General features: G+C 33.8%; 1 protein-coding gene across 1 annotated transcript in view; it reads right to left on the reverse strand.

Moving 5' to 3' along the window:
• Positions 1–16,335, reverse strand: part of LOC134280622 (opioid-binding protein/cell adhesion molecule homolog) — a 29,411-nt gene extending 13,076 nt beyond the window's left edge. Inside the window, exons 1-7 of the mRNA XM_062763065.1 lie at positions 16,290–16,335; positions 14,743–14,784; positions 10,741–10,850; positions 10,372–10,576; positions 1,437–1,601; positions 1,155–1,229; positions 130–258 (exon numbers count right to left, since the gene is read on the reverse strand). Of these exons, the coding sequence (XP_062619049.1) occupies positions 130–258; positions 1,155–1,229; positions 1,437–1,601; positions 10,372–10,576; positions 10,741–10,850; positions 14,743–14,784; positions 16,290–16,335 (772 nt within the window). The remainder of the gene's footprint in view (positions 1–129; positions 259–1,154; positions 1,230–1,436; positions 1,602–10,371; positions 10,577–10,740; positions 10,851–14,742; positions 14,785–16,289) is intronic.
• Positions 16,336–19,910: the final 3,575 nt, after the last annotated feature.

Here is a 19,910-nt window from a genome sequence, read left to right on the forward strand (position 1 = left end):
TTTTGCAGAATTTTACAATCAACTTAAGTTTTTTGTCTTAGTCTTAAGTTCTTTTGTAAAACGGGCCTCAGATATTTTTTAAAGAATAAATATCCTAGACAATCTCAATCCAAATTTTAAAGGACGTACATTCTACAAACACTGCTGTCTCCATTTCTACAGCCGGGGGTACATCATTGGAGGCCACGCACTGGTAGATTCCGTCACAGTACCGACTGACGTTATGTATCACGAGGATTTCACCCTCCATCCCGATCCCTGCAATCAATCAATCAATAAAAATAAACAAATATATTTATAGCAAATACATAAATAAAATTAAGAAAATCAATTTAGATATATATCTGATTTCTAAGAGAAAAAAAATAAACAGCAAAGAAGTGAATATAGTGAAACTTGGTTATATCGAGCTCTAATTAAAACACTTCCTTCTTTTAACGAGGTCATTTTCACTCCTCTCATTGATCAGGAAAAATGGGATAAACAACATCGAACGTTTTAGATAAAATGTGTATTTTCAATTAAACTATCAATTGATAAAATAATCAATGCTACTCTGTAATAATATAATAAATATGATAATATATTTCCAAATTAAAACTAGCGGAACATGTAACTCCTTCTAGAAGACGATAGGTATTAAAAAGATTTTATGTTAACACTGATACCAATGACTTAATTATAATTAAGATTGACCTTATAAAAATGTAAGAGTCTTTGTGAGAGTAAAATGGATCGATATATTTATAGAATGAACAGTTTAGAAATCACAACAGTTGATATTACTTTGGTCAGTGATGCCTAGATAAGAATGTATCGAACCCTTGAATGACTGATAAATGCTTACAAGTTGTTTTTAATAAAGAAAAAAAAATTTTTTTTGTTGCGTTTTGCTGATCAAGAACATTTAATTCTGTTGTTTTATACATGTGATCATATCCCAGGGCTGATTATGCAGAATATTATATAGAGAAAGGCCCTGTCCGAATTTGAGTTCATTAGTAGTAGTGGACAACACGATCTGTTAGATTAGAATAGTAGATAAGTTAGTAGCATGCAGTGGTCTATAACTGGTTAGTAAAGAGGCCATGCATTTACACAAAGTTTCCACTGGTTTATCAGTGACTAACATCGGTACAGGGGTCGGGGTCTACCTGTTTTCTCGGTCGTGTAAATGCATGGCTCTCTTTCCCCGCTTTCCCGCCGTTCTAGCTCTGATGTAATTAAACCTGTCAATAAACAGTACATTTGACAGGGTAAAAGTGAGTTGTATAAAGTATTAAAACGACTTCCCTCACCTGCCTCCATGGGATTTACGCAGAAAAGAAAAAATCAAACTAGCCATGCCTGTTTTCATAATGCAATAAATTTTATACAGTCATAAGCATTTCTATAAATTATATATATCACTCAGATAGTTGATTTTTATTGCTTACTTTCTTTTTTACTTTCCACTGTTTCCTCCAGAGGGCGCCTGTACCACTTCACGCTCGGCGCGGGAATTCCCGAGACGTTACAGATTACGTTGACTGTTTCCCCTTCCTTTGATAAAATCTCTTTCCTTGTTCCATCTTCATTTTCGTTTAGAATTTGTGGTGGAACTGCATAAGAGAGATGTAATCAAGTTTAATTCTGAGAAAGAATAATTCCATTTTAGAATGCTTCAAATCAGAAAGGAATGAATTTGCTTTAATTCCCTACAATAAATTAATGTCCAGGCTTTGTAATATCATGGACAGCTGCTTTTTCAATAAAAATGAAACTCGAAAATTTACTGAACCTTGTCAATGGTCATATGTCATATTATTTTGTTAAAAAATATTCCGATTGTACACACAAGAACTCTGAAGTGTACATCAAAAAGATGTACGTTCATCACCTGTATGCGGAGTTTATATTTCTCAGTTGATTCGATAGGCAAGAGCTTGCTCTGCATCAAGTTGATGAAACAAGAACATCAGCAGTCTCGTTTAAAGTCATCATTTCGTTAGTGCTATGGTCGATACAATGACCTTGTCTTTGTCAGCAAATACAATTTATCATTGAGTCAAATGCTGACTGACGTTTTTCATACTAATTGTTAGCCGACTACTTACACCCTGAATTGACGACAGATTTTGCATTTTCCCGATCATGACAAGGTCGGCAGGTGATGCTCACTTTTCTATGGTACCTGATCCCACCTCTGATGTTTTGGGGGTCCGCGTTGGCTCTGCTCCTGATTTTTTTTTTTATTGTTTAATGGACTTTTAAGCTTACATACTGTTCATTATCTCTATATATTTCATCTAAACCTTTTGAAAGAATTGCGTTGCAACATTTTACCAATGAAAAAAAAAAATGTTTATTCCCAGAATTAAATGGATGTAGTTTTTGATATCTTATAATGCAATTGCATTAGTATTTATTGATTCTAAAAAAATAATGTAAGAAAAACCCTCTTAATAAGCTAAAACGCACTAGTACTCCTTTATACGAAAAACAAATATACAAAATTAGACACCTAAACAGAAAGAGTACAAATATTAATTTTTTTAATTTTCAAACGGTAAAATTTTCAGTTAAACAATAATTTTAACCAAAACTTTCATATCTAGAGTGCATTATAGACAAATAAAAGCAACACATTCAACATAATGTTATAAACTCATCATTTGACAGTATTGTAGAAAAATGTGGAAAAAAGATTCCATCAGCTTCATCTAAGAATTTCATAGATTTTTCAATTCTAATTGCTCAATTTTCCTCACAAATCATTGAAATCCTTTTAACGTGTTGAAGAAAATATATACATGGTCATTAGGTACCAGGTTTTCTTTAAAATTTTGGCGAAAGATGTCACGTCTTTGATGTTTTAGTTTTTGTTAATAATCTGCTCTTAGTCTTATAACGTCTAGTTCAATTTAGCCATAATAACACGTTTAGGATTCTTTATATTGTATCTATTTAGGATTGTGGTATTATTGGAATATCAAACAGTCACAATTCTATCTAATGATTTACGATGCATGGTATAGACTAAGTGCACTTTTTTTAGTATAATACTCTTTCATTCATTAGTAAAATTCCAATTCGTCTTATGTTTGTTATATTGTATTCTGACAAATGAAAAAAGATGAAAAACAAACAACAATTCAGTCAGTGAACAAATCATAAACATGGACCCCCAGAAATTTCAGAGGTGAGACCAGGTGCCTTGGAATAGAAGGCATCCCCTGTAGACCGGTCACATACGCCGAAAGCTCTATGTATGGATCAGGTACTTATAGTCTAGTAATCGGAAAATTGCGTGGTCAAATTTAGTACAAAAAGGCCTATATAACAATTAATCAGAAACAAGATATCAAAAGTACGACCCAATGATAGGTTATATTTGCTAATAAAGTCATTATAACGACCAAAAAATTTACGAAACGCTGACTTTAAACGAATTGTTGAAACCCCAGTAACATCAACTTATCTTCAGTAACCTGCTTCGGTTTAATAAATGGATCTTAATCAAAGCAAGCACTTGGTTAGCGATTAAGTTAGGAGACGTTAACACCATATGCAGGTGAAAATGGATTAATACTAGATACATAAGGAACGTTGATTATGAAAAAGCTTAAGTCCTCTCCTTGGTCACACAATTTAGTTGTTAGTTGACCCTTGCCGTCTTAAGTTAGTAAAACGTACGAAACAGGCTTCTTTGTGGTAAACTCTTCATTTCAAGCTAGTTTACTGAGATATATTGAGTCGACATATAAATGAAAATAACTATTGTTAAATGATCAAACGCCTTTGATATATATCAACGTTGAAGGCCGCTGCGAGTTTTTTTTTTCCCATGTAGCAGTTTTTGACGAGGTTCTGCAACAAACTGAGCTCCATCCTGTCAGTTTTTAGCAAACCTATTTTTGTATTCATACGAAGCAGAATTTGTGCAAAATCTTAGGCGTGAAAGGAAGAAAACACTTGCTGTGGTCTACAACTCGACATTTAGATATATCGACGACGTATTGTCAATTAACAATAGTAATTTGCTTTCCTATGTCGATACGATATATCCTAGTGAGTTTGAGATAAACGATACCACAGAATCTTACATATCTGTTTCATACTTGGATATTTTACTTGAAAAAGATATCAATGGTAATCTAACAACCATGCTCTATGATAAACGTGATGACTTTAACTTTTCTATCGTCAACTTCCCTTACTTATGCAGCAATATACCTTCATCACCTGCATACAGCGTTTATATATCTCAGTTGATTCGATACGCAAGAGCAGGGTCAACATATGAACAATTTCTGAAAACGAGAAAACGAGGGAAATCATTGACAAACAAATCGATGAAACAAGAATAGCAGGCAGTCTCGTTTAAATTCGTCATTTCGTAAGTTCTGTAGCGATACGGTGACCTTGTCAGCAAATACATTTTGTCATTGAGTCAAATGCTGACTGACGTTTTTCATACTTATTGTTAGTCCATTATTTAAACACTGAATTGACGACAATTTTTTTCCCTTATTTCCCAAAATAACAAGGAGCACACAGCGGGTGTGACCTGTCGGCAGAGGATGCTCACTCCTCCATGGCACCTGATCCCACCTCTGATGTTTTGGAGATCCGTGTTTGCTTTGTTCCTGTTTTGACATGGAGCACATGGTAGTTGATCGATTGACTGGGTAATTACTCCCTCGTGGTACCAGGCCTGGCGGCCATAAAACGTAGACGAGCTCAATTTTGATCTCCGTCTCACTTTTTCACTATATATTAACTCCTTTGGTAAAATTGAGACTGAGAACAAAAGTGAGCTCATCTGATTTTTATGGCCCCCTGGCCCGATCTCACCTTTGTTATCAGAGGTCCGTGTTGGCCTCTTTTAAGTATTGCATAAATGGTCTTTTGACAATGATCTCTATATATTTTTTATCATTTGTAAAATATAAATAAATATCAAACTCAGACGAATTACATTATGGATGAAAAATATAGAGATAATGAACAGTATTCGATCTCAAAAGTCTATTAAACAATACAAAATAGGAGCAGAGCAAACATGGACCTCTAAAATATCATAAATGGGATCAGGTGGTATGGAGGAATGATCATCTCCTGCCTACCAACCGGTAACACCCGCAATGTGCTCCTTGTCATGATCGGGAAATAACGGGGAAACCCGTTGGCAATTTAGTGTATATATAAAGCTCTAAAAATTAGTATGAAAAACATTACTCAGTACTTGACTTAGTGATATATTATATTTGCTGACAAGGTCATTGTATCGACCAAAGAACTTACGAATGATGACTTAAAACGAGACCAATGATATTCTTGTTTCAGCAACATGTTTATCAATATATAACCTCGTTTAAAAAATGTTCATACCTAGAGCATGCTCTAGAGAAGAGATATAAGCCCCATATGCAGATAATGAAGATATATTTCTGCATCAATAAGGGAAGTTGACGATTGAAAAGCTACTTTTTTTGTATTGATCACAAACAACTGACTGATCACGGGAATAACCTCTTAAGAGATGTTCAATTCGGGGTCACTGAAAATAAATAATAAATAATAATAATATATATATTGAATCACTCCTTAGGAAACATCCTGTAAATTTCACATCAAGTTTGTGAGGTAATTCGAGAGGTCAAGGTGTTATCAAGATAAACAAGAGTTAAACCTTATCTTTTCTTCATAGAACTTTGTGGACTTCAACCATGATTAAGTTTTTCTTGCTTGCCGTTCTCATTGTAGGTAAGATTCGACTTTCATGAATTTCAAGAACAGTTTCCACAAATAAGCTACTATTCGTCACTATCAGGTTAAAGTGTGGTATTACCCTTGATCCAACATACTCCTCAAGACTACTGGCCTGAGATCTCATAGAAATGTTCATTATTCCCCCGTTTGAAAAGTGGAAGGATATATATAGTGATCGAGATGTCCTTCCGTCCGTCTGTTATGCTTTGGGATACCAATCTCTTATCTGCAACTCCTTTTTTTCCACTGAATGAAATTTAATGAGACTGTCACAGAATCTTTGTTACAGTGGTGCCATTGTGACCTCTAATTTTAATTTTTGATCGGACACATACATTGCGTTTCCAAGAGCAAAACATGGACACGTCCATTTCTTCTATAATTTTGAAGGGTGTCCTTATCTCTTATCCGCAAACTCTCCCTATAATGAATAAAATGTAATGGTTCTTTCAGATTCTTTATTACAAATTTTCCACTGTGCACCTCCTATTTTACTTTTGATCTGACATTTATTTCGGGTCATCCGGAGCAAACCATGAACTTCGCCACTATGACTAGATGGGATGCAGGGGTTTCATTTAGTGAGCTCATTGCTCACAGTATCTCCAGTTTGATTTAATATCAAGAGTGAATTTGAATATGATTTTCAATTAAAAATATAAATGTGTGGAGATAACGAACAATATGCAAGCTTAAAGTTCATTTAAACAATACAGATTGGGAGCAGAGCAAACATTGATATCAACAAAATCAGAAAGGGATCAGCTGCTATTGAGGAGTAAACATCACCTATCGACTTGTCACACTCGCTGTGTGCTCTAAGTCATGATCGGATAAACAGACAAAAATCGTACAAATTTCATTGAGTAAATAATGGCCTATCAATTGATATGGAAAACATCAGTCAGCATTTAAACAAATGATTAATCTTATTTGCTGAAAAGATCATTGTTTAGACTATATAAGCCTAATTTTGACTTCAATTGAATTCTCATTAACTTGTTGGTCAATAGCTTGCTTTCTTTAAAAAAGTGATTTTAAATACAGCATGCTCCTTCGTATCGAATCAGCTGGAAGAAATATACCCCATCAGAAATGAAAGGGGTTAATTGCTAATAAGTAAGAAAAGTGTTACCGATAAAAAAAAAAACAAGTCATCGCGTTAATCAAACAATTTTGTTGTTTTTATTTATACTGAATTTTATTCACAAATAAGAGTGAATGGGATTAGGCAGCAGGCAAAGCCTATTTAAGCCCTCCCCCTGTTTTGTTGTTAGGTCATCACAAACCTCTTTTTCTAGTAAAGCATTCAAAAATGAAACAAATGTGTCAGACTATGGCGTCTTTAATTAATCGACTCGCATACATGAATGGAAGTAACAAATGTTAATTGATAATACTACGTCGATATATCTAAATGTCGAATTGAAGACCACAGCATGTGTTTTTTCTTCTTGTGTAGAAGTTTCTGAATACAACAATAGGTCTGCAAATAACTGGAAGTAATTAAAGATACTAGTATGCGTTCATTCCAATTTGTGAGACTTAGAACAATATAATATAACACCATTAAATATTAATAGCTATACTGAGGACCAGTATTCGTTCTTTACAGATTTCAAGTATTACCGTTTCTTAAAAAAGAATCTTATAATTACCAAAAATTACTGAATTTTTTGTAATAAAAATTGTACATTAAAATTTTAAATATTAAGTCTCTTCATAAAAAGGTTATTGGTCACTGATGACATTATTTTTTTTAATGTGATGTGACTAAGATAGATCTTAATACACCAACTATCTTTTTCTATATTTAGGCATTAGTGCAGCCCCCCATGAGCATGACCATCACACCCCTGACCCCCTCGAACACTCCCAGCTTTGTCATGAGATCGAACACACGGACTGTAGTACCTTTACAACAATGGTAGTATGTGCCTCAAATCATCACACCTATCAGAACAGGTGAGGCAACAGGTGGCAATCGAAAACTTTTCAAAGGTAAAAAGATAGGTAAAACAATAACAGGTAACAAATATAGCACCTGATCTCTGATCATCACATCACACATACAGCACTGTATCACAGGTGAGACCACAGGTGGAAATGACTCAGATGAAGCAAAAACAGGTAAAAAATTGAGGACAGTACCTGCTACAGGTGTGGCAACAACAATTGACCAAAGGATTACAATTCCCATTGGGGTGAGACAATAAAAAGTATCAAATGTTGTAAGACACCTGTTAAAGGGAAGACAATTACACCTGACAAACAAAGCACGGGTACTCCTAACAAGTAAAGGCATTTCCAGCAAATAAATGACAAATGTTAGAGCATTAGTTGATGCATGTTGGGTGGCACATTTCAAATAAAATGCAAAAACATGTGACCAATTGAGAATGAAATCTTTCACAGGAAAGGTTGTCAAGGTACCGGGGGTATTGAAAAGAGGTGATAACAATCATGTTATTACAAGTGATCAAAGTCAAGTTAGCACAGAAGGTGATACTGATCAAGCTACCTAAGTAGATGGCATCAATCAAGTTACCACAGGAAGTGATCACAGTAAAGTTACTACAGTGGTTTGCTGTCAAGTTTTCACAGCAGGTAGTAGAAATCAAAAGACCACAGCTATTGGTTGAAGTCTAGTTGACGAAAGCAGTTGGTAACGGTTGGGTTACACCATTAAGTGGTAACATTAAAGATACCACAAGTGTGTCATTTTTATTAACTACACCAAATAGTCAGACACGTATCAAAACAGGCGAGTCACTCAAACAAGCACAACGGGTTAAAGTCTATTAGACAGCAGCATTTTTAAAGGAAAGATTAATTTTGGTTAAGAGGTTATTGTCTTGAATAATTTTTAAAGATGACCATATGCATCTCTATTCTTTGTTTTGCTTTTTTCAGCTGTGAATTTGCCAAAGCTGAGTGCAAACATCATCATGAAGGGCTAACTCTGGAGGCGGTGCACTACGGCGAATGTCTACATCACGAACATGGTCACAAAGCGTAAAATAAATTAACCTAAAATCACACCTGCCGATCGTTTTTTCGAAGCAAATTTTCTTTTAAGGAGGCTGGGGAGTCAACATATTAACCCCAAATTAACCATCAGATTTAACTTATTTTTTAGATATGGTATCTTCAGCCGTCAACTATCATTTGGCAAAGAAAAAATTCATACATTTAAGTTTTGAAATTTGTCATTTTGTATATCTTTATATGGAGCTCTTCTTTTAAAGGAGATCGAAATAGTCTGAAAATGGCTGCCACCACCCAACCTCTTTACGTATATGTTTCTGTGTCAACAACTGGCCGCCTTACACGTAGTTGACAACTACAACGTAACTGGTTGTAGCAGTCATACTGCCTCAACTAATGTCGTGATAAGTGGTATATTCCACCCATTTTATCAATCAAACAGAAATTAAAGTAATATACGAGGGTTGTCCCGTAAAATCGTGGTCAAAGCGTTTTTCTCAAAAAGTAATGGGCGCACCGAGCTGAAATTTTCAGTAAATGTTTATTCATCATATTTAAGTGCATCATTATGTTTTTGATAATATGTAGACAAAAATAAAGATTTTATAATGCTTGAATGTGCACAGGGTACGGTCCTACGGCGCACGGTAAAAATAACAAGGTTATATTAGAGAATACACAAGAATTAATTCGTAATAAAAGTTTTCAATACTTAAAAATGGAATGAAAAGTATCATAATTCGATTCCTTAATCAATTTTGTCGTCTTTATGAAAATTTCAAGGCATTTGGTTAATTTTTGGCAGTTTCCCGATTATTCGAAATTGGAAAGTGATAAACATAATGCTAAAAAAATAGCGATTTTTGATGACGTTACGGCGCACCGGAGAGCAGTTCAGTTAGATTTGGATGTTGTAATGATACCTTAAGAGACTTTAAATGATAACAGAAGAAAGAAAATATGACAAAAATCACCAGATCTTTAGAATACAAATAAAATGGAAGTTTTCTTAGCGAATTCTTTTTGATTGAGTCCTCAGGTAGTACAAAATATACGGACAAACTGCTATTGTAATAGCATAAGACACTGTCAATGTCGACCGTTGATATGAGATTCTCTGCTATTTAAATGCTGGTGAGAATACTGTCCAAAACGTGCTAATGAATTTTTGAAAGATTGCATGTGTGTGCCAGATGGGTTCCTTATCTGGTTATAGACACTCACTTATGTGAATCAATGGAATTTTTAAATTTAAGTGGGACTTATCCAACTTTATGTTAGCAAAGATGAAACGTGACGCTGTTTTAGACACTTTGACGTTATCATCCGTGCGCCGTAGGGCGATACAATACATGACATAACATCTAATAATTTGTTTATTTATGCAGATATCTATTTGAAATTTGCTCTGTATATATTCATAATATATGTACTAAAAAGTAGTGAAAATTTCAGAACGTAAAAATGATTATTTTTCAAACTACACAACTTGTCCACGATTTTATGGGACAACCCTCGTATATAGTCATGCATATAATAGTGATGGTTTATTGTCCTTCTTTTGTAAGATTCCAACATGGAACAAAACCAGGAAGCATGCGCTGCATAAAATCGGAATATAAAACTTACCTAAAACATTGAGTTCCACTGGCTTAGTTTTGATTGGATGGGTGTTGATTTGACATATATAGCGCCCTCTATCTTTAACTTTGACGTCGCGAATTAATAAATTCCAATCTCTGGTATAAGGTCTATCGATTCCAATTCTATCGTCATCAATGATTCGGTTTATGTCAAAAGTCAATAATGTTGAAAATTCATCCGTCCAAACAACCTTCAAAAAGTAATGTTAATTACAATAATCACACCAGGAAAATACTTATTGTAGTATTTCGGCTGTAAATTATTCAAATAAGACATTTTAAAGGAATAAGACATTATACACTTTCAAGATTGCTCATCAATGATGTTCAAGATTTGACCTTTCTGCAACCGTACCTTATGTTCTCCAAGAAACTCAACCGAACACGGCAATATCGCGGTTTTACCCACCACGACTGTAATGTTGATAACTGGGACGTCAAAACTCGGCTCCAGAGCGAAAATATCTACAGGAAAGAGGGAAAACATTTTATTATGTAAACAGGAAAGCATGCAAGGACACTGAGTAATAGGGAGATTGACCATGAAATATATAATCTCAAAATGTATATGAATATTGGTATGTACAGCCACACGGGGTACATGCAGGTATTTTATTATTAATGAATAGTAGTATGATTGTTGTGAGATTTTATTTTCATGAGCAGCTCATGAAAATAAAATCTCACAACAATCATACTACTATTCATTAATAATAAAATACCTGCATGTACCCCGTGTGGCTGTACATACCCGGGTATATCGTAAGTTATATGTTAAATATCTCAGACCATCACCAAATAAAGCAGGTAAACATATATCATGTGATGTTAATCCCAATACAATATCATCAAGTGAATATGTTTCATAAGTTATATTTAAGGGGGCCGACTATAGTTTTATTGTGTGAAAACTACAATAGCGAAACTCTTTATTTTTATACCATATATAACTTACATTAATTTCAGCGTACATGCAAAGTTTGGGGGAAATCTACCAGGTATTTTTGAGGGACTATCTCAAAATACAGGTAGATTTACTATAGGATTATATAGGAAAATACCAATTTTTAGCACTTTAAAGCAAATTATACAAATACTACGATAGACATTTTGTTCAAACTATAATATTTGATGAGTAATACTTTATCATACAATATATGTAAGAAACACAAAATTCTACCGTCTTGTTACCAGAGGGGGCATCTCAAAATGCATAACATTAGCAATTTTTACTATTTTCATAGACTATCACAAAATATGACGTACACAATGGATTCTCATGAAAACATGATACAAATATTAGAGATATTCTCAAATTTCTACGTTTTAAATTTCAAGAGCGTATTTTATTACTTTTTCTTTTAAAATATTTTTATTACCCCTTTCTTTAAGAGCTACAGATTACTATAACGTCAAAAACACTGCAACGACGTCAACCTACCTATCAATTACAAAATCGGTTAAAAAATCAGTTATATCAAATTGTAATTACATTTTTATACCTATAATTTCTTAATTTTGTTTAATGTTAATAATTAAGCGAAAAAAGTTGCATTAAAACAGTAAATATGCTACATTTTACTATGATGCGCAAAATATTGCGCAATGGAAACTACAGTCAGCCCCCTTAAATGTAATTAAACTAATAGCACATGTGTTAGCTATACTTAAAAAAAATTGCTGATAAACAAATTACATATAATTATATCAAAATAAAATTCTATCTCTTTTTTGTAACATACATGTATATCCAACTAAGTAATATTTCTGAAAGTAAAAAAAAATACACTTATAGCATACAATATGGTGAAGATAAACCTGTGGTAGTAGTAACCTGGTGAGCAAGCATTGCCCGGAACCCTATATACTGGCGACGCAGAATGGAGAGGATAAAATGTCAGTTTTTAAAATATAAATAGTTTTTTGAAGAAAGAAAAACACATATGAAAATTGTGATAATTAGATATTATTGCATTCAGAACACAGAGGAAGAATCCATCATAGGGAAAACAATCTACCAAAATAGTATACCGTAAAAATATTCTGGACGCGTTTAGAAAGAGATAAAATCGCCTTCCTTGTCATAAAACTGCTTACAACCATCGATTTTTGGAGGATCTTATGATTTTCAAGGGAAAAAGAATATCTTGCCAGTTTTTATTACGCGGGCCCCTTACACCATCAGCAAATCAGTACTAAAGCTATTTACTGCTGCAACCTATCCGTATATTTGACGATAATCGAATTCACGGAGCGGGGTTAATGGATTTACATGTAATTTCAATTTTCCTTTAAGACAAGGAGCTTCATCACGTTATCTTTTGTGTCACAAACGTGTTGTCGTTCAGTGCATCTTTTTCTCTAAAGACATAAGGGGCCTTTTTATCATCCTAACACGACACACGAGGTGGCGGGAGAGAAAGTTTTGACGTCCCTTGAGACTTTCCTCAGACATACAGACAAACGAATCTTGCTAGTAAAGTTTAATTTAGATAAGAATAAATGACATTCAGTCTTAATTATGTAATATAACATTTGGTAGAATCTTGTGCATTTTTTGGGAAGGATTATCATATTTACGTCATCGTATCATCAAAGAATATTACAAGAAAATAGAAAAAATGATGATGAGAGCTAGAGTGTGAATCGAAAAATATAAGAAAACTAGCTTTGAGGTATTGATAAGAAGAAAAAAGGTTCTTTTTCTAATTTATTGAAACATTTGAAACTATGTTTTGAAATATATGCAATTTGGGATATACACAGACATATCTAACCTTTGTCGTTCATGTTGATCAACATCAATTTTAAAAACTTCACAAAATTAATTTTTAGCTGATCTCGATCTCTCCCTCTCTCTCTCCCTCTCTCATGTACTCAAATATTTGGCCCACTAAAATAAACATCCCTTTTTTCCTTGTATATAAAAAAAAGACAACCATGAATCACCGGAAGCCCCATGTCGTGATCAACGGTTTACGGTATAAAAGTGACGATGTCGTGACCAATAGTTGTACGGTAAGTGTGAGCATGAGACACAAGAACGAGGTCCCAAATACGTTTTAGTGAATCTGAATTTTAGATTTCCCTGGTCATGACAAGATTGCGTGGAAAAGCCGGTTAACTGGCAGGAATAGGGAGAGAAAATAGTTTTTGGATACCTTGGGATACAATTTATTGATTTCTAGAATAAACAATTTAGACAAGTCCTACACAATTACGACTACCGTCTGTTTTCATTTCGTCTCCAAATAATTGTTTTCATTTCTTGAAGGCAAAATTGGCCTACGTATCCATGAAATTGCAGACAAGATGACTTAATTACTGTTTCTAAGTGAAAAGTCTTGGAAAAAAACGTAACAAAAGCTAGTAGTGTTTGTGTTCTACTTTGAGATGGTGGTGTAACAATATACGAAGGAATACATGTTTCATCATTTACAAATATGAAAAAAATATTTTTGAAGAAAAAAAATCATTAAGTTACGATTATCATTCTTCAGTGAAGAGCAAAATTGTAATATTATTCGTATAATATAAAGTTTAATTGTTAGTAATGAATAGTTCATTTTTCTTTTCTTCAAGAACGAAACAAATGAAATGTCAGATTTTGCCTCATTTTCTTAGGTATATTGCTATAGCCAAACAAATGCTAAAACGCAGATTTTTAATCTAATTTAAAAAATTTTCAAAATCTCTGATAAAATTATATATTGTTTTTTGATGTCCGTTGGCTTTTGAGAGCGTGCAATTCCAATATGAAACAACAATTTGCAAAAGACATATGAAGATTAGAACTTATTGGACACAGTGTAATACTTGACAGAGTAATTAGAATTAAAACTAGAATTAAAACCTGAACTGTCGGAAGACCACCCTCCGACAAAGTATAACCGGTTTACCAGAATACCTGTGTTTAAAAGAGATACAATGTGTATTATCTAGGGTGTGAATAAAAAGTGCCATCCAGAAGTGTCATCGTTGAAACCTACGAGTGCTTATATAAATACAATACATTTCTATAATTCTATAAGTGGTGCTGTGTTCCTGGTGGCTCAGTGCGTCGTTCATGCTGCTTGCCCTTTAGATGCCAGCTAATGAACATTTACTCGCGCAGAAAGTCGCAGAGCATTTGCTTGAGAATGAGAGACGAATGACAAGTGCCAAACCACAAGACACTAAAGGCGAGAACTAAATCTAATTACACAACAAAATGATCGTAGATTTCAATATTGATAGCTCAAACATCGGTCTTTATAAAGTTAAAAAAAATATAATTTGTGATCCAGGCTTTAATTTTTCGCAGATTTTGGAGTACGTTTTCGCCTTTTGTGATTGTGATGCTTTCGCATGCGCAAACCTTCCAGATCATATGGAATGGTAGCATCCTGTAGGCAACCTCCTAAAAGATTAATAGAAATGATTATAATTTAAAAGGGGCAACCTTAATTATAAGATGTAAAATGAAAATAGATGTTGGTGAAAAATTTTCTGAGGAATTCTGTAAAGTGCTGAAAAAAAAAACTTTTTTTATTTATAAATATTGTATGTTAGATTATGTGTCAGGTAATCAGCAATAATAAAATTCAATTCTTTTTGCATTCTGGAACCTTCAGTTGCAATTCCTACAAAACAAAACAAATCAATGGTTTGTATAGATGTATTTAAATAAAAAAAAACTTCTAATTTAAAATCCACCAAAACTTTAAACTGTTCATTTCTTAATCATTCTTAATCACTGTCATTGTCAGTGACAGAGCACTATATAATGTTCAGGTTAATTTGAATCACCAGGAAAATATGTTCATACAATAATCATACTTTAAGTTCTTGAGGGTATTTTTTAGTCATACCCTTGTAATATATTGATGCAAAAGGATATTATAGAACCTCACCAAAACGGTCAATTGTAAGAAACACATTTACACAAAATATATATATCGTATTTAGCAAATAAAAAATCTGAATGAGAATAACTTCTCTCAAAAATGTCCTTATATCATGGAGCACAGTACTTTGAAAATTATTCATTTCTATTCATACTGTCAATGGAAAGATTTTTCAAATGGGTTCAGGGGCCTTCTACCTGTTTTCTCTTCGTTCTCATAAAATTTTCGAAAAAAAATAAATAAATGATGCTATTATTTAAATCTATGTCTGGAACTTTTGCTGTATACGTATTTTTAGTGCCTATTACATAGAGATTACATGATCAGTACGTACTGGTTCCCGTTGACAAAGCAGGTAGCAACATTGTTTTCGTTTGTAAAGCTCATTGTATCTTTGAAGAACATGGATTTAATTTTACAAGTGTAATCCAACTTATATTCACAGAGCGTTCCCTTTCCAAGGAAGAAATTCATCAAAATTGTATGTCAGTTATGAATATTTTTAATATCTCAAACAACCATTAGTTAATTTGAATTACCATATCTATATTGGCTTTCGAAACTTCACAAAATCCTTACAAAGATACAAATCGGACTCCGATTAATGTTCAACCAAGCCTCTTTTTTGCCCCTCACTAAGATATTAACAATAGTGAAGGAGAAACTTCAAGAGTACTGTACATGTGAAACAATATATTCGAGGAGTGGTGTAAATCAGATGTGGATACTTAAATATTTTAAGGAACATTTGCAAAATTTGAAATCACAAGACTTTACCAAAAGTCAGCAGCTTAAGAACTTTCGACTTTGCAACTTTATACACAACCTATCCCCACGATAAACTTAAGTGCAGGATTTTCGATATCATTGACAGCTGCTTTATCAAGAAAAATGGAACTCGTAAATTTACTTAGCTTGTCATTGGTCATTTGTTAAATTATTATGTTAAAAAACATTCTGATTATACACACACTTAAGTACTCTGAAGATGACATCAAAAAGATTCTTGCGTTTCTACGTGGTTTTGGTGACCAGGTCTTTCCACAATCTACTGGAATTCCCATTGCTACCAATTGCACACCGTTATTGGCAGATATTTTTTTTATTCATATGAAGCAAATTTGTCCAGAATCTTATACGTCGCAAGAAAATAAAAACATTTGCTGTTGCCCTCTACTCGACATTTAGATATATCGACGACGTATTGTCTATTAACAATCGTTATTTCCATACTTATTTCGGAGACAAAAGATACCACAAATTCTGAAACATATGTTTCATATTTAGATATTTTTTTTTTTATATATTTTATACTTGAAAAAGACGTTAATGGTAATCTAACAAATAAGTTCTATGATAAATGTGATGTCTTTAAATCGTCAACTTCCCTTACTTATGCAGCAATTATACCTTCATCACCTGCATACGGAGTTTATATATCTCAGTTGATTCGTATATGCTCTACCTATATACAATTTCTAAGAGAATGTAAATTATTGACAAGTTAATGAAACAAGAATATAAGCAGTCTCATTTAAAGTCACCATTTCGTAATATCTGCGGCCACTACAACGACCTTGTCAGCAAATACAATTTATCATTGACTCAAGTGCTGACTGAAGATTATCTACTTTTTGTTAGTCCATTATTTACAACGGTTTTTTCAGTTATTTCTTGATTATGACAAGGATGACACGGCAAGTGAGACCGGTCGGCAGGGGATGCTCACTCCACCATGGCACCTGATCCCAACTCTGTTTATTCTGTTCCAATTTTGTATTGTTTAAAGGACTTTTGAACTTGAATAGTGTTCGTTATTTCCATATCTTTGATCTAGACAACTTTCCAAAATTTTGCTTGGCAACCCTCGTATTGTTGCCTAAGTAAGGGAAATTGTCTATTAATACGTTAAAGTCATCACTTTTATCATAAATCTAGGTTGTTAGATTACAATTAACGTCCTTTTTAAAACAAATATCCAAATATCGAATAGATGTACCAGACTATGGGGTATCTTTGATTACAAGCTCACCGGGACATATTATGTCGACGTATAAATTGAAAAAACTTTTGTTAAATAACAATGTTGGCCACATTTTACTGTTTATTATTTTTCATTCGCGAGAGTTTTATTTTCGCGCAATTACGCAATACAATGTGATCGCGAAAAACTCCATTCTCGAATAAAAAATAGTATTCTTTTGGATTAATAACCCCAAATCGTAAAAAAAAATGTCTCGCGTATAAAGAGTATTGACTGTGTCGGGAAAATAAGGTGTCGCGAAAAAAAAGTGATCCACAGTATTTTAATGTAGAGTTGAAGCCCACAGGTAGTGTTTTTCTTCTTTTCATGTATAAGATTTTGAGCGCATTCTGCTTCATATGAATACAATGATAGGTCTGTTAATAGCGGGACGCAACTTCAGAGTTCTTGTGTGTATAATCAAAAATGCCTTTTTAACCAGACAATTTTGCAAATAACAAATGACAAGGTAAGTAAATTTACGAGTTACATTTTTATTGAAAAAGCAGCTGTCAATGATGTCAAGTAAGCCTGGACTTTAATCTATCGTGGGAAATGGTTGTATAACGCATTTTCATTCCATTTACTAGTACATGATCCTTAGAGCCCCACCTAGATACCGAGCTCTGATCATGAAACCATGAATTTCAAAAATGGTAAGTTTAGGGCTCAGTGATTATTATGTTCCCCAAACGAAGTTGGGGAACATATTGTTTTTACTCTGTTTCTTATTATGTTCCCCAAACGAAGTTGGGGAACATATTGTTTTTACTCTGTTTCTTATTATTATTATTATTATTTTTCTTCCTGGGAAAATTTTGTCCACGAGTGATCTTGTAAACTACACATCTGACTAAGGTAAAATGTTTTTAGGGTCAGTAGACATGTTATGTAGATTTGTCGAACAAAGGTCATTTTGCGCGCACGTGCTTGCAAGAGCGCGCACGTGCAACACTTGAAATGACCGACTTAATTGTTATAGGCATAACTTTTCACATTTTTGATGAAATGCTTTGAAACTCATAATATAAGGATATATTTGTGACATAAACAATATGACATGGTCAAAATAGCAAGATCTCACGCGCATGCACGTGCGCTTCGCTCTGATTGGCTGAAACTAAATTCTCAATATCTTTCTTGTTTCTTGACGAAATCCTTTAAAATCTTGAACATAGCCATGCATTAAGATATACTTCAGCAAGAAATAAAGCAATTTTCATGAAAACACGTGCATGCACGTGCGATGTAATCTGATTGGCTGAAACTTTAAATAGCTATAACTCCCTTGGTTGTCAACCAAACAGGATGGGATTTGGAACATAGACAGATATAATGAACTTCTACTAGAGGGTATGGTCACCATGCACATGCATACACGTGCGTGTACGTGCGCTGCAATCTGATTGGCTGAAACTTTAAACAGCTATAAATCCCTTGGTTTTCAACCAAACAGGATGGGATTTGGAACATAAATACACATGTATATATAAAGGACTTCTACAAGAAGGTATGGTCACTATCCAATGCATACATGTGCGTTTACGTGCGCGGCAATCTGATTGGCTGACTCCCTTGGTTTTCAACCAAACGGGGTTGGATTTAGAACATAGATAGATGTAATGGACTTCTACAAGAAGGTATGGTCACCATGCTCATGTATGCACGTGCGTGCACGTGAAATGGGTAAAATCAAAAATGCACTTGAATGAGCGTTTTTTTTTTTTTTTTTATACTTTTAGATTAAATACTTTAATATTTAGCATATCAAAATATATAGATTGTTTAGACAATATGATATGGTCATTACGCACATACATTCACATGCGCAAGTGTGCAATGATAAAATTTGAATGAACATGGTACACTTTTGGGTAAAAGTTGTTAAAGTCTCAAATGCATAGAGTTTGTCTTATTTAATTACGCTTACAGGGAATATGAATATAAAAGGGAGTTGGGGAGCGTTTGGGAACATCTGTAACGCTCCCCGTTACAATTAGCACTAGTTATTAGGGTCTTCCGTCTTCAGCGGAAGACCCTTCTATTATTCTTATGTTTCTTTTTCACTTTTCTTATTATTATTATTCTTTTTTTCTGCACAAATTTTGTGCAGGAGATTTCTTAGAGATGGTTGGATGGATTTGCTTCAAATTTTCAGGGATGTTGCAGGATAATCTGAAGTTTATACCGGCTGAAGGCTATTTGTGAAAATCACTTCCGGTCTAGAGTTATCGCCTTTTTATCAAAATTCAGAGGACCTCCTTGTCCGTTCATTTTCTCGAAAACGGCTTGAGCTAGAGCGCTAAATTTTCAGTGATGATAGAGGACATGTCCCCATGTTACTGGGAGTTCGGATAGTTTCCGGAAGTACCTAGTATGGAAGTTCGGTAGGGGTCAAAAATTAGGACACGAATCACGAGTGATTTTTTGACACATTTTGCATCATATCTTTAAAAGTATAAATATTTTGTTAGAAGATACTGAACATCATTTGTGCAGAACAAAGAGATCTTTCAAATGATATCAAGAAAAAAAACGCTGGCTCACACATTAGGGGCAGAAAGGGGCCAAAAGTCTTTAATCGATAACTTTTTATCAGTTAATATTTTTGGGGAA

The sequence above is a fragment of the Saccostrea cucullata genome, unplaced genomic scaffold, assembly GCF_032062105.1.
Source record: "Saccostrea cucullata isolate Sc308-1 unplaced genomic scaffold, CSIRO_AGI_Scuc_v1 ctg6051, whole genome shotgun sequence".
NCBI classification, from domain to species: domain Eukaryota; kingdom Metazoa; phylum Mollusca; class Bivalvia; order Ostreida; family Ostreidae; genus Saccostrea; species Saccostrea cuccullata.